The following is a 23,364-nucleotide window of genomic DNA, read 5'->3' on the forward strand; positions in this document are numbered from 1 at the left end:
CTTCTAAATATAATTTTTTTAATTTTAAATATGTAATATCATAGAATGGCTGCTTTTTAAGAGACTGACATCTCCATCATTGAAAGAATGTTAAGCAAAGCCAGAAAGACCAGAATTTTCTGCATCCATTTACTGAAACTTTTTAATATAACTAATGCATATTTTTATATATATTTACTTAGCTTATAAAGTTTTAAAAGCATATGGCTTAATAATTTCACTTACCAAAAAAACAAATCTTTCACATTTTCTGAAGTATTTATGAAATATAAAAATGTATACAATGTTAACAGCAGTCTTTGTCACATAGACATAACAATTTATTAAAACAACATTTTGCCCATCGCATTAAAACTGTGTCACTTTACTTAGTCATGTAAAATTGTTCACAAACGAAACTCCACAGCAAATGCCTAGCCTAATTTCAGCACAATAAAAGTCCGTGCTTAATGATTCCTATGACTGAATTATTTTTAAAGGGGAGACTTCTTCTATTAAAAATTCACAATTCCCTCCACCTAATACACACCTGTTCTGTAGATCTATATTTTCAGACACCACTTTGCTGAAAAGCCAAGTCCCATTTAAACTTGAAATTCACCACAATTTTGAAAAACTAGATGTTAAGTGGTAAAGAGTCACGCGGTATCCCTATGCTTATAGAAGAAAAAAATTAACTTCCTAAAAAAATAAATAAAAACCTATCTGACGGTTTTCAAATCAAAAGGAAAAAAGTTAACATAAAATGACACTAACAGTGGTTCCCAACCTCTCAAATTCTAAAAGCATGAAAAAACACTAAAGCAAATCAGTAATATTACTCTAACCTTGACACTCACATTGAGATTCTTAGAAAGTTTACAAGGTATTGCTAACCAAAACTGAAATAAATTTCCCTCAGGACTAACCCAGAAGAGCTTTATGGTCCAAGTTAGTAAAACCATCCAGACAATTCCACTCTGAGATTTACAGATTCCCTAAAAGCCGTAATTCTAAGTATAGCAAAAAGGATAAACTGATGTTTCCTTTACTGCCAGAGCAAGTTCACAGGAAATCCTTAAAATCTCAGTTCATATATATATACTATATAACCTAATATAAAAAATACATTTACTTCCTCTAATATTTTTTAGCATTTTATTTGAAAATAATTTCAAAGGTACAAACAAGTTGCAAGTGTAATCAAAAGAGTACCATCTACCCATTACTCAGATTCACTAATTATTAACATTTTGATGCATCTGTTTTATCATTGGTGTTCTCTCACCTCTCTCCCCCTCTCTCCTCATACACACACACACATACACACACACACACACACACACAATTGTATACATCATTCCTATTACCCTAAATATTTTAGTGTATGCTTTAAAAACAAAGACTTTCTTTTCACATAGCCATATTAGTTATCAAGATCAAGACAACTTATTTTAACAACTTAATTTATGCAATGCTTTTAATGCACATGTATGTTTCAACTTGCAAATTGAGCCAATACTGTTCTTCATAACATTTTTTCATTCAGTATATTATAGAATCCAGTCTTGGATCACCTACAGCACTCAGTTGCCATGTTTCTTTAGCCTCCTTTAACCTGAAACAATTTTCAGCTTTTGTCTCTCATGACACTGACTTCGAAGAATAAAGCTCTCCTCCTTTTAAAATAAAAGGTTCCTCATTCGAAGCTTATTTTATATTGTTTAATGATTATATTTAGGTATGCATTCCCACCCAGAGTACTGTAAGCCAGGGGTTGGCAACCTATGTCCCATGGGCCAAACCTAGCCAGCTGTTTATTTTTGTTTATTTTATTTTATTTTTATTTTGTAAAGGCCCACAGGCATATTCATTTGTTTACATATTAGCTAAGGCTTGCTTTCAAATTTCAGTAGCAGAATTGAATAGATGAAACAGAGACTGTATGATCTATAAAACCTAAAATATTTACTATCTGAACCTTTACAGAAAAAGTTTGCCAAACCCTACTGTAAGTGATGTTTCTTTCAGCAGGTATCACATCTGGAGGCATACAATGTCCACTTTCCGTGGTTTGTGATGTGACTTTTGATCACCCAGACAACGTACTGACAGGTTTCTTCACTACATAGTTACTATTTTTCCCCTACATGCTATAAATAACCTGTGGGAAAGATACTTAAATACCATGCACATCTCATCAAAAATTTGTTCCCATCCCCATAGATTTAGCATCCATTGATGATTCTTTCCCAAACCAATTTTTACTATGATTTTTCAACGCCAGTAGTACCAGTCAGCATTCTGTGTAAGAAAGAGGCTTCCCTTCTTTCCTGTTTGTGTCTGTCTATCTGTCCATTATCAGCGTTAAGTTTATGGATTCTATTTTTTCAAGTTTGTAATTTCTTACTTTCTTAAATTACTTATATGCTCAAATTATCCCAGATTTTACCAGTGGGACCCCCTACAAGATGATTCCTGTGTTACTTTGACAGGACCCATCATTTTCTTGAGCACTTCAGTAATTTGACATTAACAAGATGTACCAAGCTCATCTTTAGTTTCTCTGCTACAGCCCTACAATCAGCCATTCCTCCAACGAGCTCTGCTTTCTTTTTCATGGGGATGTTATTATTAATAGAAACTAGACCTTGGAATGTGGGTGATCAGTGTGCCCACGGCTACTAGGCTGTCTTAGCTTCTAGGCCCTTTCAGAAGGATCTACATCTATAACGGTCTTTTTTTTCCATCTATCTATCTAATCTGTCTATCTATCTATCTGTCTATATCTATCCATCCATCCATCCATCCATCCATCCATCCATCCATCCATCCATAAACTCGTATCTCCAATTCCAGTCCATTCAGGCAGAATTCTTGCCTTCCCCAATTCATTTCGTAGCTCCTGTCTTCCACATTGAGAACTTCAGTTCCCAACATCAATGCATTTGCTCATTTTTTTCAATGTAGCAGTACACCTAAAATAACTTCAGAATTGGGCCAACAAAATCTTCAAAACACAGACCTAGAAGATTTGCTTGCATTTCTTCCCCACTTCCATACCTAGACTGAGAGCATACAGTCACACACTGTGTTATAAAGTCACTGGAAGCAGTTCTTTTCTCCTCCTTCCAGAGTGACTGTGTTATTCATTTGAAACATGGTTGGGTCCAATAAATCCATCTAGTAATTACAGATAGAATATTCTCTATTATATAAATAAATAAGTAAATGTTCTTGTTCTTGTTTGGAAAACTTCTAAGAAAGAACAGAATGTATGAAACAACAGTCTTCACCAATAGTTAGGTTTGCTCAAAAAAGAAACTAAAAAACTAATATTGGGTCCAATAGGCCCTTACAGAATACCAAGCGTTAAACAGAACATCTTGACTCCTACCTATCACCTCTGCAACAGTCCATGTTCTTTTTCTGCTTATCCAAACACATAATATTTGCATACTCGTCTGAAATTAGATGCATGAAATGTTCTCCATCAGTCTTTTACCTGAAGTGTTTGTTCCTATTTATCTCTCCCTTAGATGAAGTTTATTCTCTAGGAGAGGGGTTGGTCAATTACAGTCCACAGTCCAAATCCAGCCCACCAACTGTTTTGTAAATCAGGTATAACTGAAACACAGCCATGCTCGTTCATTTCTGTATTTTATACAGTTGCCTGTGTACAGCTTCAATGGCAGAATTGAGCAGTGACAGTGGAGACTGCATGGCCTACAGAGCCAAAATTATTTACTATCTAGACTTTTACCAAAAAGTCTGCACATTTCTATTCTAGTAGATTTCTCGGGTAAAGACACATATATATGCAGAATAACCTGAGTTTTGCCATGTCCAAACTGTTTTTTCTATAGCTTTGACACTCAAAGGATAGGTTAGCGAGATATAGATATAGCCTATACTTTCTTTCCTTGGGTTTCTTAAAAATTTTGTTCCACGTTTACCTAGACTTGTATGCTGCTTTTAAGAAATCTGATACTAATTTAATCTCTTGCCCTTGTAAAACATTTCATCTTTCTACCTGAAGAGCCTGAGGATTTTTTTCTTTATTTTTTAAAATATAATATTTTTTTCAAGATGTCTCAAAATTTCTGCTGGGGGTGCATTTTATCATGTACCTAACAGTTCATGAACAGGAGAATGGATAAGTGAATGGTGGTAGTCATACAATGAAATAGAGTAATGCAAAAAGTTAACTGCAGTAATTCATAACAACATGAATGCATCTTAGAAATATAGCGGTGAATGAAATAAAAGAAGGCCTCAGAAAACTGCATAAAATATTACTTCCTTTAAAAAATTCAAAACAAATAAACAAAACAATATGCCATATAAGCATACATATATACTGGTACATGGTGATGCTATTTTGAAACAAACAAATAATAAGAAATTCTGGATTTCAGAATAGTGGAGAGAGAAATTCTTTTTTCATCTAACAATTTTTTTAATGAATATGATTATAAAGAGAAAATTAAAGGAATAAAACAAATAGTTATGCTTTTTAAAGTACATATCCTTTCATCAAATAAACTTTGGGAGTGATTTGCTAGTAAGACATGATTATGTTGATGACATAATAAACTAATCTAATGACATAAAGTTGAGTTAGAGTAAACATAATTATAAAGAAATAACTTAAAAAGAATACCCAACAAAGCATTGTTTTTTCAAAAAAACAGAAATGATACATAGGCAAACAAGAGTGCTGTTTATAAAAAAAAAAAAAGCTAATGCTCTTTAAAAATGTTAAGTAATATCAATCTTTAACATCAAGAGAAAATAAAGTACTACAGATGACCACATAGTATTAAAATTGAAAAGTTCAGGAATAACAGTAGTAGAAAAGAAATATTGCTGAAAACCCTAGTCATTTCTCCACAAATATTAATCAAACATTTAATACATGGCACTTTACTAGAAAGTACATATACAGAGAGACATACAGCAAGATTCATGCTCTAAAATTAAGTTCTTAGAAAAAGAACATAAATACAAAAAGAATACCTCTAAAAAGCAGTATATGTTTCATAGACATTTATAAACAAAGAGATATAAAAATTTAGAGGAAAATTAAACCACTTCCAGAAAATGAAAAAGGCAGTAAATATAGCTGTAGAATAACAAGAGTCTTTTCATGACTATGCAATTATAAAGGCCTCCTCCACATTGTTAAATAAAAGTTTACGGAGCCTTTACTGCTGGCTGATCTCTACGTTATGCATTTTCCTGATTTTTCCAATAATTTTGTGCCTGAAGCTTGATTACTGTCACTCCTAAGCCATACATCACTTTTTAAAGTCCTACTCTAGTGTGTCATCAGTGAAAAATTTCCCTGTCTGATCTATTTGTCTGTGCTCCACATAAGTTATTTTCTTAAGGACTCTGTTGTTATACATAAACACACATATCCCTATACAGTTGGCCCTTGAACAAGGCGGGAGTGATCGGTGCGGACCCCTCGTGCAGTCGAAAATCTGCGTGTAACTTTTGACTCACCCAAAACTTAACCACACCAGTTGTGCCTCAGTCCATGGCAGACTGGCTCCAGATGTTCCCACAGACACCAAAATCTAAGGATACTCAACAACCCTATGTAAAATGGCACAGATCAATGCATACAATTGGACCTCTGCATCCCCAGACCCCCAACTGCAGATGGAAAACAGCTCAAGTATTTACTGAAAAAAATCTGCATATAAGCAGACCCGCAGAATTTAAACCTATGTTGTTCAAGCGACACTGTGACTCAATCACCCTGAATGAAACATACATTCAGTAAAAGTATGGACATAGCCCACAGGACTCATCAACTAACTACAAGTGTAATAAGGCTGTCTTCTCATGCCTGTATTACTTCTCATTGACCCTGAGTGTCAACTGCACTCTCCCTAATAAAATTCTTTCACTTGAATCCTTGTTTCATGGTCTGCTTCTGTGAACACCCAGGTTTACAAAGATCCTGTAGTTCCTGCCAGTTGCTGCTAATTTCTTTGCTTCCCTTTACTAGCAAATGTCCTCGAAAGAGTTGACTGTCCATTGGAAATACTCTTCTCACTCCATCTTAAATCCAATCCAGCCAGGTTTTGACCCACCATTGCACAAAAATTTCTTGTAAGATTGCCCATGACCTGCATGCACAGTACCAAATTCAATAGTCAAGCCTTCGTAGTGATTTTGCCAGTCCACTGGCAGAGGAGTATTTGGTACAGCTGATTACTTTTCAGTTTAATCATCTTTCTTCACTAAGCTTCTAGTTCACCACACACACATTTTCTTGTTGATTTCCTTCTTTTCTCCTACTTCTTATCACTGGAATACCCTGGGGCTCAATCTTTTCCTTCTTTTATATCTACCGTACATCCATTTCTTCAGTGATCTGATCCAGTCTCCTACCTTTAAATGCCATCTATGCCCCAAAACTCCTAAATTCACATCTCCAGCCCAAATCTCTCTCTAGAACTCCAGACCCATACATCCACGAGCCTACTTGGCATTTCCACTTTATGAGAACTCTATGAGCAATATCTGACTCTATCAGAAAGAACATTATAAGAAAAACGGGTATACCAGAAGCAGAGAAAGAGAAGGGAACCAAGAACTTATTCAAAGAAATAATCGACGAGAACTTCCCAAACCTATGGAAAGAGATGAATCCTCAAATCAAAGAAGCAAACAGAACATCTAATTATCTCAATCCAAACAGGACTTCTCCAAGGTTCATTATTTTAAAACTATCAAAAATGAATGACAAAGAAAGAATTCTCAAGGGAGTTAGGGAACAGAAGCCAGTAATCTATAAAGGAAATCCCATTAGATTATCATTGGATTTTTCAGCAGAAACCCTACAAGCTAGGAGAGAGTGGAATCAAATATTCAAATTATTGAAAGAGAGAAATTACCAGCCAAGAATAATGTATTCAGCAAAGTTATCCTTTAGATATGAAGAAATAAAGACTTTTCAGATATATAGAGGCTGACGCAATTTACCACTACAAGACCTGTTATTATAGGCATTACTGAAGGGAATTATTCTACCTGAAACAAAAAGACAAAAAGATACAAAACTACAAGTAAGAAGACTAACAGACAGAAGCAGGAAACTGCAACCTTTATTCAAAATCGGGTATTATACACTTAAACACGAGTATAACATAAAGATCAAAGGAGGTAAAAACATTAAAAAGAGAGAAGACAATAGCTACTGAAATTTACTGAACTCACAGCATAAACAGGGATAATTTGTGACAACAACAACATAAAAGGGATGGGATAAACGTCTGAATTTGCAAGGGGAAATGGAGGAAAGATGTCTTCAGAAGGAAAAGGACTACTGTATACAAATATGTTAAACTTTCTTTTGCGTAAACCTGATGGTAACCACACACAAAAAATCCAGAACTGAGGCATCATTTGGACCTACATCATTTCCTGAACAATGTAATAAAACGAAAATTAATAGAAAAATCAAAAATAAAACAACTTTTTTACATAGAAAAATTTGCAACTCTTGCTTAAACAACTCTTGGGCCCATCTGTAAAATTAGAAACGACAGCCACGATGGCTTCCATGTTATCATGGGTTTCTTATGACGATAACACGTGTAAGCAGGTTTATTCAACACAGAATTGCTTATTAACCATTACACTTGGTTCCCATCAGCAGAAATTCTCCTTAGATTACTCCTATTTTCACAGTCAAATACTAAATAAGGTCATTAGCTGAGAGTTATGATGAAGAATGAAGTGTTGTAAGTTTGAAGAGAGAGAAAAATGTATGAAATCGTCATTATGGAAAGTTGGAAGAAAGATCGGTGATTATGAACTTAAAGCTGAGTAAGTTTCAAAGTATAGACAAGAGTGAGTAACAGATGGTTAAAAACTGAAAGGAGGTTCAGTGAACTAAAGGCTCTGGTAAGGTTGAAGAATTCTCACAGTTTGGGTACCAGAAGGAGGAAGCTGGAAAGATTGGTAGCAGTTGAAGAGGAAGATACTTGAAATGGAAATTACGGGACTCGTTGCAGGTACGACAATGGGGGAAATTAACTCAAGTAGGATGGAAAACAAGATCTTTGGGAGAGAGATCAAAAAATTGAGTGACCAGGTATTAGAAGAATTGTTTAAGTGGATACTGAAATCATCAAAACATTGGACTAATGTATATGTAATGTTTATGGTATTGAGTGACAGTGAGCCAGAAGCTACATCCTACAAAGAAAAAAACACATGGATCTGAGAAGCAATAGAAGACAAGGAGAAGTAACAGGTGGTACAATATGATAACATCAGATTCAAAGCTCAGTGAGTCAAAGGAGGAAAGAGTGAAAATAGAGTGAAAATGGCAGTAAGAAGTACAAAAGATACATGGCCGGCTTCCAGGCCAGCTATAATGGAAGTACAGAAAAGAAAACAGAACACTTGAAAGGACTGCAGGGGAAACAGTGGAGTGAAGGGGAGTCTTCCTCTGGGTACGCAAGCACTATCTTGCTGCTGCTAGTGGTGATCTGCAAATGAGTTTTCTCGTTAAGACTGCACAAGGACCCTGGACAGTTGTATACAGTTGGCTGTACACAAAAAAAGTAAAAGTCTTGAGTTCATAATCTAAATAGAAACTATAGAGCATATATACTTGTAGACAAATTTTAAAAAACTTATAAACTATTTGAAAATTTCATAAAGAATTTAAAAAAATAAAGTACGAGAAAAACAAAGAAGAGTATGTAAGAGTACAGTTCAGAAAGTCATAGATTGTCCCAGTCACCTTCACATACCAGATAATAATCTTGTATAGAAGCCAACAGACTAATACATACATAGAGACATTGCAATAAGATTAGGAACAGAACCTTGAAAAATGAAAAATCCTGAAATCATGGAACGCATAGCAAAGAGACTGAGTTTTAGCTCTTGGTCCATAAGTAAAATCCAAAGAAATAGCACCATCTATTGGAATTTCTCATACTTAGAAGTATTCTCAATTCTTAAAAAATGTGAGTACTGGGTAACATTTGCCCACAGTTGAATAATAAGATAAACTTAAATATTAAAGGACAAAAATCTAACACAAAACCAAACAGCTTATATTAAAAATTATTAATTCTTGGCTTATAATTCTGATTTCAAATAACTAACCACTATGACTAAATTCATATGAAGATTTTATTAAAGATAAAAATATTCTCAACTAATAAAGAAAAGAGTTTACAGTTACATTTTCAAAGTAACTCACAAATATGGTATTCCTGTATGCTGCTTGTGTAACCATATATTGCAGAATATCCAAATATTATGATCATGACAACATCTCTACTATCCAACTCCATAATATGTGCTGAATGCCCCTCCACAGCGTACTGCTGACCATGGCCAAGAACTGTAGGAGTTTTTGTGCTCCATGACTGACTATGTATGTTAAAAACCCATAATTCATCTGTAACATTGCCATCATGTGTTTCAATTCTGCCTCCATACATAAAGATGTTTTCCTGTAAATTAAAAAAACATGTATTAAAAAACAAAAGTTATTTCTTAGCAATACATATTCATTAAAAATAAAGCCTAAATTTAAATGTTAAATTTCAGTTTATTGCTTAGAACATGCACAACACATAGTTCTTATTTGTAAAAAGTCAAATGGGAACACCTGAGTAATAAAAAAATTAATGCTTTTACTTATAAGAAGAGGGGAAAACCATGCTTTCAAAGAGTTACTTTAAGATATTTTATTTAAAACAATTATATTACATAGTCGATTAACCATATTTTTTATACTAGTTGCTGAGACCCTGGTTATTACATTTGAATTTTACCATTTCTATGTACTGTTTTGTGTTATACTTGATCATCCATTGCTCTCATCAAGCACTGTTCACCACTTTTGTGTATTCTGTGGATGGGGTACATTGTTATTACCATTTCTCATGGTTATGGGTCAATTCCTTACAGCACTTATAAATTATGCAATAACTTCAATCACATATGACTGAAATGAATGACATAAATCATTACTATTTCAACAATCCAAGAATAGAAAGGAATTTCTTCAACATAATAAATATCATCTAAGAAAAGCACATAGCTAATATTATACTTAACGACAAAAGACTAGATGTTTTCCCACTAAGGTCAGGAACAAAACAAAGATGCCACTTTTGCCACTTATATTCTACCATCGTACTTGAGGTTTTAGCCAGAGAACATGGGCAAAAACTGAATATGGAATCAGAAGGGACCCAGATTATCCTAACAATCTTGAAAAATTAAATGAAATTGGAGGACTCACACTTTTCTGTTTCAAAACTAAGTACAGCATAGGGAATATAGTCGATAATACTGTAATAACTATGTATGGTGTCAAGTAGGTACTAGACTAGTCAGAGAGATCACTTTGTAAATTACATAAATGTCTAACAATTACGCTGGTCAGCTGAAACTAATAAAAATAATACTGAATGTCAACTGTAATTGAAAAATAAAAATTAATTAAAAAAAAACTTAACCACAAAGCAAAAGTAATCAAGAGAGCGTGTGACTGGCTTAAAGATAGACACATAAGTCAACAGAATTGAGAGTGCAGAAATAAATCCATACATCTATAGCCAACTGATACTTGACAAGAGTACCAAGACCTTTCAATGGGGAAAGAACCATCTCTTCAAATAATGGTGCCGAGAGAGCTGGATATCACCTACAAAAGAATGAACTTGAACCCTTACTGTACACCATATACAAAACGTAATCCAAAAGGAATCAGAGACCTAAATGTTAGAACCAAAATTATAAAACTTAAAAAAAAAATGGAGTAGATCTTTATGACCCTGGATTTGGCAATGGATTTTTGGATATGAGACCATAATCACAAACAACAAAAGAAAAAAGTGATGAATTATATTTCATAAAAATTAAAAAACTTTTTATGCTTCAAAAGACACCATCAAGAAAATGAAAGTGCACAGAATGGGAGAAAATATTTGCAAATCATGTCTCTAATAAGGAACTTGTATCTAGAATATATAAAGAACTCTTACATCTCAATAATACAAAGACAAATAACCCAATTTAAAAATGGGCAAAGAACCTGAACAGACATTTCTCCAAAGAAACTACAAACAGTCGATAAAAACATAAACTGATGCTCACCATCATTAGTCAAAAGGGAAATGCAATCAAAACACAATGAAACAGCACTTCACACCCACTAGTATGGCTATAATAAAAAAGACAGATACTAACAAGAGCCAGCAAGTATCTAGAAATTTGAGGCTTTATACATGGCTAGAGGGAATACTCATATAAAATGGTATAGCCATTTTGGTAAACAGTCTGGCAATTCCTCAGAAAGTTAAATACAGAGTTACCATTTCACCTTATAATTCCAGTCATATGTATACACCCAAGAGAAATGAAAGCATATGTTCACACAAAAACTTATACATAAATGTTCATAGCAGTATTATTCATAATAGTTGAAAGGTGGAAACAACTCAAATGTCCATCAACTGATGAAAGGATAAACAAAATGTAGTATTATACACATACCCATACAACAGAATATTATTTAGCCATAAAATGAAGTACTGATACATGTTACAATACACCAGTCATGAGCCATATAGTATATAATTTCATCTGTTTGAAATGTCTAGAATAGACAAATCTATAGAGTTAGGAAGTAGGTTCATGATTGCTTAAGGCTGGGAGGATGAGGCGGTTTCAGGTGATAGCTAAAGGATACAGAGTTTCTCTGTGAGGTGACGAAAAGGTTCTAAAATTGAATACACAACTCTGCAATTTTGCACAAATATGCATGAGATGGTTTCACAACACTGAATACACTGAAAACCATTCAATTGCACACTTTTACAAAGTGAATTATATGGTATGTCAATTATATCTCAATAAAGCTGTTACAAAACAATGAAATAAGTCAAAAAACAAAAAGAAAGAAGCATATACACACTACATCTATACACAGAGATTTTTATTTTATTTTTAAAATATGCATATGCAATAAAAAAGAAGCAGTTTATTCTTTACATTACTCCTGTATTTCCCAATTTTTCTTAAGTAAGCTCAGAAAATACATAAATTCTGATTTGAAGGGTCTAGTCACAGACCACAAAATGCATGAGTCTTTGTTAATTCAAAATAAAAACCTGTTATGTAGCCTGTCATTTTAATCATGCTAAATTCATGAATCCCTCAAGAACATAAAAATAACTGATTATAATGCAATTCCTATCAAAATCCCAGTAACATTTTTGCAGAATTAGAAAAATCTATCCTAAAATCTATAAAGAATTGTAAGGGACCCTGAATAGACAAAACAGACTTGAAAAGTAAGGCAAAAGTTAGAGATTTCACACTTCATTTCAAAACTTATTACAAAATTACAGTAATCAGAACAGTGTGGTACTGGCATAAACACAGACATATCAGGTTGGTGCAAAAGTAATTGCAGTTTATAAGGTTAAAAACATTGCAAAAACCACAATTACTTTTGCACCAACCTAATAGAAATAAACCCTCATATATATATATATATATATATATATATATATAGTCAAATGATTTTGAACAATGGTGCCAAAACCAATCAATAGGGAAAAGACAATCTTTTCAACACATAATGCTGGAAAAACTGAATATCCACATGTAAAAGAATGAAATAGGCACGACCTTTACTGTACACCATAAACAAAAATTAACTCAAAATGAATTAAAGGCCTATACACAAGAGCACTTTAAAACTCTTAAAAAGAAAACATAAAAAAAAGGCTTCATGACATTGGATTTGGCAATGATTTCTTGGATGTCACACCAAAGGAACAAACAGATAAACTTTTCTAAAGAAAAAACAGATAAACTATGTCAAAGTTAAAAACTTTTGCACATCAAAAGGCACTATCAACAGAGGAAAAAGACAGCCCAAAGAATGTAGGGGTAGAGGTAGGGATAGGATCAGGGGTAAGGGTAGGGGTAGGGTCAGGCGTAGGTGTAGGGGTAGTGTCAGACTAGGAGAAAACATTTGCAAATCATGTACCCAAATTAGGGGTTAATATCCAAAACATATAATGATGAACTACAACTCAAAAACAGAAAAATAAACAACTCAATTAAAAAATGGGCAAAGGACCTGAATATAGTACATTTCTCCAGGAAGGCATACAAATAGCCGAGAAGCATTTGAAAAAATGTTCAACATTACTGATCATTAAGGAAACAAATCAAAACCACTATGAGACACAGCTTCCACACTCCTTAAGATGGCTATTAGTAAAATAAGAAAAAAAAATCCGGAAAATAACAAGTGTTGACAAGGATACGGAAGAAATGGAACCCTTGTGCACTACTGGTAGGAATGTAAAATGGTGCAGCCACTATGGAAAACAATACAGCAGTTGGTCAACAAATTAAAAATATAAGTATCATATAATCCAGCAAATCTGGCTATTTACGCAAAAGAATTGAAAGCGGGAACAGGAGCAGGTATCTGTACACCCATTTGCACAGCAGCATTATTCATGATAGTCAAAAAGGTAAAAGCAACCCAAGTGTCTATCTATGCATAAAGGGATAAACAAAATGTGGTCTATACATACAATGGAATATTATTCAGGCTTAAAAAGGAAAGAAAGTCTGACATATGCTACAACATGATGAACCTTGGAGACATTACGCTGAGTGAAATAAGCCAGTCACTAAAGGGCAGTTACTGTATGATCCCAATTACATGAGGTACCCAGAGCAGCCAAATTCACAGAGACAGAAAGTAAAAGGATGGTTACCAGGGTCTGGAGAAGGAGGGGCACAGGGAGTTATTCTTTAATGGGTATAGCATTCCAGTTCTGCAAGATGAAAAAAGGTCTGGAAGGAATAGTGGTAATAGTTGCACAACAATTTGAATGTACTTAATGCCTCTGAATTCTAACTTAAAAATGGTTAAAATGTGTATTTTACCACAATTTGGGGGGGGGGAAACATGATTAGCTTGATGACTAGGTATAAAGCCACAAATAAAACCTCAATCTTTATTTCTTCCTTCTCATGTGCTATGGAAGATTGTACTAAAATCTATTTTGGTTACTAACCTAGTATCTGAGTCTATAACACCTCAAGTTATTGTGATCCATATGATCTATTGTTCTCATTAAGTGTTTGAAATAAATTTGAGATTTAGTATTGTTTTTCCCTAAGGTAAACTAAAAAAATGATTAAAATTTAAAAAGCAGGATCCATACCTGATATAAAGCAAGAGAGTGTCCATATCTCTGGAGAGGTCCCCGTGACAGAGTTCCTACATTCCATATACTGTTTTCTAAATTGTAACTAAAAGCAAGAAAAAAAAATAACTTCATAAGCTAAGAGTCACTTTTGCTCTTTTATTCTGCATATGCTTTCTTCATCTGTATTCAAGTATTCATTCAATTCAGAACAATTAGAACAAACTCATAATTTCATGGACTATATTAGATATTTTTAATAAAGACACTCAAGATATACCTACTCTAAATTAAGATTCAATAACTTAATTGTGTAATATACATTAACTTGACAAGGCTATTTATTACTGGAATTAATTTGTTCGATTGCTTTAACAACTTCAACCAATTGCTTAACCTAAACAATAGCGAGCTGTTCTGCATTTTTACATTTAAAAAAAAAAAAGGCAGCTTTTTCTTTTGGAAATAGACGGAAATTCTCTCCATTTTACAACAGCCATTTGTTTTACATATTCATTTTTATCCTTTTACACATACTTAGCTTAGCATTAATAAATTAACCAAGAAGTATGTATTTCCTGCACAAATACACCTTGTTTACTAATCATTTGTTTGAGAGAGTGTGTAAAATGAATCTATTAAGATAGAAACTTGTAAAACTAAGGTACGATTTGGATTACAGGATAAAAAAATGAAAATTAATATTTGTCCTTTGGTCTGAAAATATACATATGAAAAGAGAAGTTCCAAACCACTACTCTCAAATGCTTACCTAACAGAATTCCAGTTCAGTTATCACCATTACTCTACCCTTAAGTTTCTTGAATTTGCCAAAATGTACAAAAAGAAGCACATAGTCAATAATTGACTAAGACCTAGTTTAAGAAGCTCACCATCAATTATTATCTCACTGCTTCTCTTTCTTCCTCCAACTCATTAGGAAAGGGAAGGAAGCTCCCTTCACAAAAAAATAAAGGGAAGGGTAACAAAATCTCTCCACCATTATGTTTAACTCATTTCCTACACTGGAGTTATAAGATACACGTGTATGATACAAATGAGGAAACAATCAATCAGAACATAAATTCCACAGACTCTCTACTATGCTACCTACCTACAAGTACCTGCACCCAACACAATGCTTTCCACCAAGTTACCATAAATTAGGACTCACCGAACTATTTCTGTAAAAGGGCCAGATAGTAAATATCTCAGACTTTGTGGACCACACTGGTCTTACGTATTCTTCTGTGTTCTTTCTTATAGCCCATTAAAAATGGAAAAACCATTTTACTTGATTTTCACAGGCTTTACATTTTCAATAAGCATAGTTAATTTCCTTTTTGTTTTCACATTTAAATCTCATTTCTTCAGGTTCTTTTCATATCTTACCAATTCATTTTAATCTTACCAACTCTCTTTCAATTATTTCTACTATATTTTATCCTTCATATTTGCATTACAGAATTCTAATTGTTCACTTAAATATTTACTTAAAACTCTTCCTCTCTCCAGAATTTATTTTAAACTTTAATTCTGATCATATCCAACCACAGTTTTAAATCAATCTCCAATAATGAGCAGAACTTTTAAATACCCCAAATTAATAGAGCTAATATTTTCAGTGGGTAGGGTTGCGGGATAAAGCATAGGCTGCCAGTTAAATACGAATTTCACAAAATGACAAACAATTTATTAGTACAGGGAGAACCCATGCACTATTTGGGACAAAATCAAAACAGAATATTGCAAGGGCCTGCTTACACTAAAAAAGTATTCATTGTTTACCTGAAATTCAAGTTTTACTGGGTGCCCTGTGTATTGATCTCCATATCCAGCAGCCTATTGGGGACACAGCCTATTGGGGCCGTTGGGGACAGCAGCCTATTACAGTATACTCTCCAGGGTCAGTTCTAATTGGCTGATACAGTATACTCTCCAGGGTCAGTTCTGATTGGCTGATACGCAGGTTACACTGGTTATTACATATTATGAATATCACCACTAAAAATAATGATAATCAAATTATTCTTCCCATTTCCTCTTTTATACTATTACTGAACGTTCATAAAATACAATCACCCGCTGAAAAGAAATCAGACAAAGCTGCCATCCATGTGATTCCCCTTATCATCTAATCATGCAGAGAACAATCTCTATTGAGACAACAGCGAATGAATGATCTATTTTATAATGCCAGCACTGTTATCCCAACAAAAGCTTGTAAAGCTAATTCAAAGTAAAAAAAGTTCAGGTAAATTAATTTACAGGACAAATAAAGTACTTTTATATAAGCAATTAAACTTCATCTGAAGAAATAAAATGGGGCAGGATTCATGATGTCTAATACAGACCTGGCATGACCTTACTTGAAGTTAATATTTTCTTACTTGGAATTTATTAAAAGTACTCTAGATAAGCAATGAAATAATTATACAAAACAATCCTATATGCACAATTGCAAATATTTAACTATGTATATACTGGATTCATAGATTATCAAATCACTTCCACACAGCAAATAGATACTATCACAAAAAACAAACATTCATAAATTTGGAAAGCAATAAAATAGACATTTAGGATAGTCTTGCTACCAAAAAAATCCAGCTTAAATAATAGATTGTGAAAATCTGAAAAAGAAAAAAAAAACTTACTTCAGGACCATTTGAAAAGAACTGTAGTTAAAAGTATATCCACCAATCACCCACATAAATTTCCCATGTAAAACTGCTTTGTGGGAAGCCCGACCTACAGAAGGACTGAAGGGTTTAACATTTGGCAGAATCCAGTAAGACTCAGTGGAAGGAACATTCAAAGAACAATCCGGACCTATTAAAAAAAGAAATCAAACAACACAATGCATCAAACAGAGAACTTAGCTTACAGAAACAATTTATGGATTAAGAGAACTAAAACTTCAATGCTCATTATATTAATAAATGTACATAAGAAATCATCTAAACTATAACTTACAAGGAAAATTCTAACACGACATGGAATGCCTGTGGGAGAGGGGGCTAATCATACACTCAGACGTTCAAATAAATTTAACAATCTGAAAGAATCATTGAAATAATATGAAATTTCATATTTATTTTACTACTAGAATATTAGAATAGAAAGCAATATACTTAAATCCCAGTTCTGTCACTTACTAGAAGTGTGACCTTGGGCAAGTCTGTTTACCTCTCCCATCATCATCAAGCCTTCATCTATAAAATAGAAATAACAACCTACCCCCTAAGGGTTATTATAAATATTTAATTTTTTAAAAAGACAGTGGAAATGAAAGCATTTGTAAATTGCAAACTACTAAACAAATATAAAAATAAAAATTACATTTTTTCTTAGCATTATTATTATTATTAGTAACCAAAATTGGCAACAGTAGGGAGGGCTTATTATTTTCAAAAAGAAAAACTATTATGCATAATAAAATAAAAATTTTAATTAGCTCAAGATAAATACTATAAGTTGAAAACACTGCCTTTCCTATCCATATTCACAATGTTACTCATTAGTCTTGCTTTCCTCATCTGCAGCAGAATAGCCTAGATTAGTTTCTCAAACTTAAATAATGGAAGGAATGCTCCTAAAGAAAATATATTTTCACCAAACTTAGAAGGCTCATAAATGATTTTTAATTTTAATAAAACTAAAATATGCTTGAACAAAAACTAAACATAAACTCCTTTTGTTTAAAGTTTTTATAAACACAAAACATAAATGTATAAATTATATGATATGTAAACAAACTGATAAAATCAAAACAATTAATGTTTACTTAATACGTAGTTGGTGCTGTTTTGCTCAAACTAAATCATTCGTCCCAGGTTGAAAATTATTTTAATTCTTATAGCACTTTTTCCATACATCTAGGATATTTACATTATTTTGAGAACATAATTTTCCCATCACTTCTCTTTCCTCTACCTTTCATAAACCTTTTTAATTCATATAACATGCCATATCATCATTTGATCTTCAATTGTCACAGAAGCATCAGTACACTTCAACAATTTCCTTTTTATCCTGTAATACGGGATACCACTTGGTCCCAACTCAATAGTCAACACTAGCGCTGGCACTGCAGTCAAGGGGCATTTTTACCCAATTATAAGATCAATCATTTCATCTTACATTTGGTTATATCAAAAAGTTTTAGATTATCATTGAATCACAACACTTTAAAACTTCCAAACAGACCCTAATGTGAGAAGCATTACCCTATACAGTTTTATTTGTTTTTGTTCACTCACCCATGCATTCATTCATCTTCAAAACTTACATTCTATGAGCCTATTTTTCAGATACAAGTCGGTAACACCCGACTAGATTATCTCTTTGATAATGACACATTCTTTGAAATCAGATATAGAAAACTGTATTATTTCTGAATGAAAAGACTGTGAACTATTCCTTGGTAATCAAAAAAATTAAAGGAACACACTGATTTAAAAAAATTTTAACTACAATTCTAACTTACTTAGAACTCATTTAACTTGGGTTGGCGAACAACAGCCCATCAGTAGAATGTTAGTAATAATAGGTGAATCTGGGTAAAGGACATTCGAGTATTCTTTGCTATTCTTATTCTTGTAACTTTTCTAATTATTTGAAACTCATTCTAAATAAATACTTAAAAACAGTATTTTTAAGACACAGACTTGGGTGGAGTCAAATAATACTAGGGGGTTACTTGACAAAGAGTTTGATAGGGAACAACGGCCTACAAAATTCTTAACAGAATCGGGGATATATTTAAATCAGTAGTATCTCTATGGAATTTGCACTGAAGCAAAATATTTCAGAGTAGTTTGTGGAAGGCTGAATAATGGTCCCCTGAGATATCTAGGCTCCAATCACTGAACCCTGTGAATGCTAGCTTACTGGCAATAGTGACTGTGCAGATATAATTAAATTAAGGGTCTTGAACTGGGGAGTTTATCCTGGATTATCCAAGTGGGCTCTACACGTAATCACAAGTGTCCGTAAGAGAGGGAGATCTGACTACAGAAGAAGAAAGCAACGTGACCACTGAAGCAAGATGCTGTGCTGAAAGTTTTCAGGATAAAAAAAGGAAAAAGGAAGCAAGAAATGTAGGGACTGTAACGCTGGAAGCTGGAAAAGTCAAGGTGTAGATTCTTTCTCAGAGCCTCCAGAGGGAGTATGGCCCTGACAACACCTTGACTTTGGCCCAGTGATTTCAGACTTGTAACCTCCAGAATGGTAAATTTGTGGTAATTCGTTATAGCAGTTACAGGAAACTAATACTAATAACTAAATGTATTAATTTAATGAATTTATTTAAACTAAATATTTAATACAGAAAACAGAGTACCAGAATTTTTGTACATTTTACTCCATAATCTAAAATATCTGATTTTCTACACGAAAGAAAACAGCAGTCAAAATTTGTCCTATCTTTTTTTTACTACCACATTTTGTGTAACTTCTAGAACTTACTAGAAGGATTAGTCTATAGCTAAACTCTACAGATTGTCTTTATTTTAATACAAATTAATAAGTATAAATAGAATGAAAGATTTATGAGTATGACTTATTTTAAGTACAATTAAATGTTATAATTTGTAGCTTTCTGCACTCTATAACTAAAAAGATTTAAAATGTAAATTCATACACTGAACATTAATTTAAAGCACAACTACAAAGAACACTTTATATACACACAGCCTTCATCATCCATTAAAATCTAACACTGAGATCTATTTTTAAGGCTATCTAAGACTCCCTTTTTATAAGAACATGTCCATGAAAAATTTTCTACCATTGTATAACTAGCCCCTTATACAACATCTCTGAATAACTCTCCCTGCATAAGTTCTATCAATCAATATGGGAATCTCCTCAAGGTAAGCGGATCTCAGCTGTCTCAAAAAAGATATAATAAACTAATTCACATTACAGTGGGTTTTCATAAAAATTCAATATGCTGCCTTTCCACAGGTTATGTATAGTTTAATAATCCAAAACTAGGAATAAATTTCTAATGCTGTCACTTTGGGCATTAGTGACAGGCTGCTGAGAGACGGATGTTTGAGGGTAAAAGACTGTCCCATAATCATACGATGTAGAATTGTACACTGACCCCTCTCAAATTTACATCTCCAGCCCTACAATCTCTCTTGAATTCCAGACTCAAAGTCAAACCACCTACATGACATTTCCACTTGGGTACCTAATGATCATCTCAAACTTAACATGTCCAAAACTAAAATTTTGATGTTTCATACCCCACATCTAATCCACCAACAAATCCTAGACTGACATTCATTAGGTATGCAGGGCTACACCTTTTCCAACTTTTAAAATATGGAAATGCTTCAACGAAGTAGATGCTGCCTCACATACCCAAGTACCCAGCCTTCCCTTCCCAGCTCCCCTGGCCCTTCCCCTGACATAACCCAGACCTCTCCACAATCAACAGCTAAAGAGAAAATGCCAGGTATAGGTATAGCACGGCTCATCCAGGATTCTGCTCCAGAACTAAAGCCAGCATCCATTTTGATAGGTTGGTGCCTGTACCTTACAATTATAAATACTTTTCACTTCTGTCACCCCTACCACACTCCAACCACTGATCCCTTCCTTTACAACTACCATCCTAGTCCAAGCCACCATTCACTCTATTGCAACAGTCTCCAAACTGGTCTCTATATTTCCATTCTTGCTCCCTTCCGGTCACATCCAACTCTCCACAATGCAACCAGAATGATTAAAAATATAAATCCCTCCGATCATTCCCCTACTCAAAATCTTTCAGTAATTTCCCACCACATTTAAAATAAAACAAAAAATCCTTAATTTAGCCTACAACCTCTACATGATTGGCCTCAGTACACATTTATTGAATGAACGAATGAAAATAACCATAGAGCTATAAAAAACTAAGAGAATGAGATATGTAGCCTAACCTACTGTGTTTCCCCGAAAATAAGACCTAGCTGGACCCTCAGCTCTAATGCGTCTTTTGGAGCAAAAATTAATATAAGACCCATTCTTACTTTAGTGTAAGACCCGGTCTCACTAAAGTAAGACCAAGTATTATATAATATAATATGAGATGATATATAATATAATATAATATAATATAATACCCTCGGGTCTTATATTAATTCTTGCTCCAAAAGACACATTAGAGCTGATGGTCAGCTAGGTCTTATTTTCAGGGAAACACGGTAGCTTTCCTACTTATTAGCTGTGAAACCTTGGATGAGTTAGTTAACTTCTATAAGCCTCAGTATAATCACTGAGATTACACCTAGAAAATCATAAGATTCTGGGAAGATAAAATGAGATTGTACTTAATATTTAATACTCTAATAAAAGCTTCATAATAGTAACCTTATTAAGTCAATCCCCTCACTTTATACACAACGAAACTAAGTATAACTAAGTCCACAGGCAAACTAGGTTAATGAAGACTAGTATTGAGTCATTATAAATATATATTGCAAAAACACAGTAAATTTTTAAGTACAGAATTCCTATAATCACAAGTATATCCAATTGACAAATAATTGTAAATGACAAAACATAGAATAAAGAAAGTACTACAAAGTTTTGAAAGTTTTTCTAAAGCAATTCCAGAACTACTGAATTACATTGTTTCTTTCTTCCCCAGGTATTCTAATTATTTTACACTGGAAAAAGTTTTTCTAAAGGAATCCATCTCTGATTTTATAATAGAAATCAGTACAAAAAATTTTATTTGCTTTACACAAATTAAATTGATAAAATAACTTTGCTTCCATAAAGGATAAAAATTTAAAGACTTCAAGTGAGTTAAACAGCAATTCCCCAAAAGTCCCCCAAATTTATGATTAGAGCGATATACTAATTTCTGATGCTCCTAGAAAAACTATAACTGCTATGTACAAAGATGCAGAATGGGAAACCAAGCAGTAAAATTTTATCTCCTTCAACAATGAGGCACTTGTCCTTTTACCAATTCATATTTTAACAGCAAGCTTTGATTTCTCAAAGCAAGAATTAAGAGTTTCTTTATATCACTTAAAGCAGGAAAAGAAACCAAAAAGTTATCCAGTCAAATAAGAGATTTTCTTAAAAAAATCTTGCTCCAGAGTTTTAGAATTCTTTTCAATACAGTTTTGGCTGAGACCTTTAATTCATAAATAATATATGCCATTAAGAAAAAAATATTTATTTTACTATTAGGTACATATTTAAAACGCCAAATTTTATTTTCTCTTTGCAGTTCTCAATTGAGATTAGATAAATACTGCTAACTTTGAACTACATCAAACGCAGGTTGTTAAATTGAATTTCTATAAATAACTCTACACTGCTGATGCCACTTCTAATATTTTAAATAAATCCAATAACAGAAAAATATATATACTCTCTAACTGTATCTCTAATTTTGGCTAGGAAAACTGGGAATTTATTGGGAAAATATGGGTAATTCAGAGAATTCTAAAAGGAGGCTGGAAAATCAAGCTTAGAACAGAGAGGTATCCGGATATATCATCCTATCGAGACTCCTCTCAATGAGTGGAAAGCAATTTCCCAGAAGAAATTGGATTGCTAATAGGAAATGGAAAATATGCTGAGAAGGGAGATTTTAAGACAGGTGTATGTAACTTACTGTAACTTTCCAGAAATAGTCTTATGATTTAATGTGTACTGAGTCTGAAGTTCTCCAATAACAGGCAAAACAAGATAACATCATTGCAAGTATCCTATCTTCTAACATCATTAGAAAAATTTTATTTTGTTTCAGTATCCAAATTATTCTAAACATTTTCTGAACATATCAGTTGACGACAGTTCCGTCTTACTCTGAGATCAAAAATCTTAAAGTCGTCTTTGACTCTTTTCTTTCTCTCATCCCCCATATCCAATACATCAGCAAATCCTATTAATCCTGTCTTAAAATTACATACTGTATTGATGCGATTCTCACCCCTTCACTGGCTGCCCACACCACTATCATCTCTCATCTAGACTATAATTACAGCAGTAGTCTCTTATCAACAGGATCCTTGTCGAACCAAGTCAGAGTATACCAGGCTTCTGCCCACATTTCTTCAATGGTTCCCCATTTCACGGAGGGTAAAAGTCAAAATCCTTACAATGCCCTACAACGATCAGACTTAGCTGACCT

General features: G+C 33.4%; 1 protein-coding gene across 3 annotated transcripts in view; it reads right to left on the bottom strand.

Annotated features, from left to right (window-relative positions):
* ATRNL1 (attractin like 1) overlaps positions 1–23,364 on the bottom strand; it is a 579,923-nt gene that overhangs the window by 518,856 nt on the left and 37,703 nt on the right. For all 3 annotated transcript variants that reach the window (XM_081075162.1, XM_081075163.1, XM_081075164.1), the window contains exons 6-8: positions 16,871–17,045; positions 14,232–14,319; positions 9,221–9,476 (exon numbers count right to left, since the gene is read on the bottom strand). In XM_081075162.1, coding sequence (XP_080931288.1) covers positions 9,221–9,476; positions 14,232–14,319; positions 16,871–17,045 — 519 coding nt within the window. The remainder of the gene's footprint in view (positions 1–9,220; positions 9,477–14,231; positions 14,320–16,870; positions 17,046–23,364) is intronic.

The sequence above is a fragment of the Rhinolophus hipposideros genome (genome assembly GCF_964194185.1).
Source record: "Rhinolophus hipposideros genome assembly, chromosome: 15".
NCBI lineage: Eukaryota > Metazoa > Chordata > Mammalia > Chiroptera > Rhinolophidae > Rhinolophus > Rhinolophus hipposideros.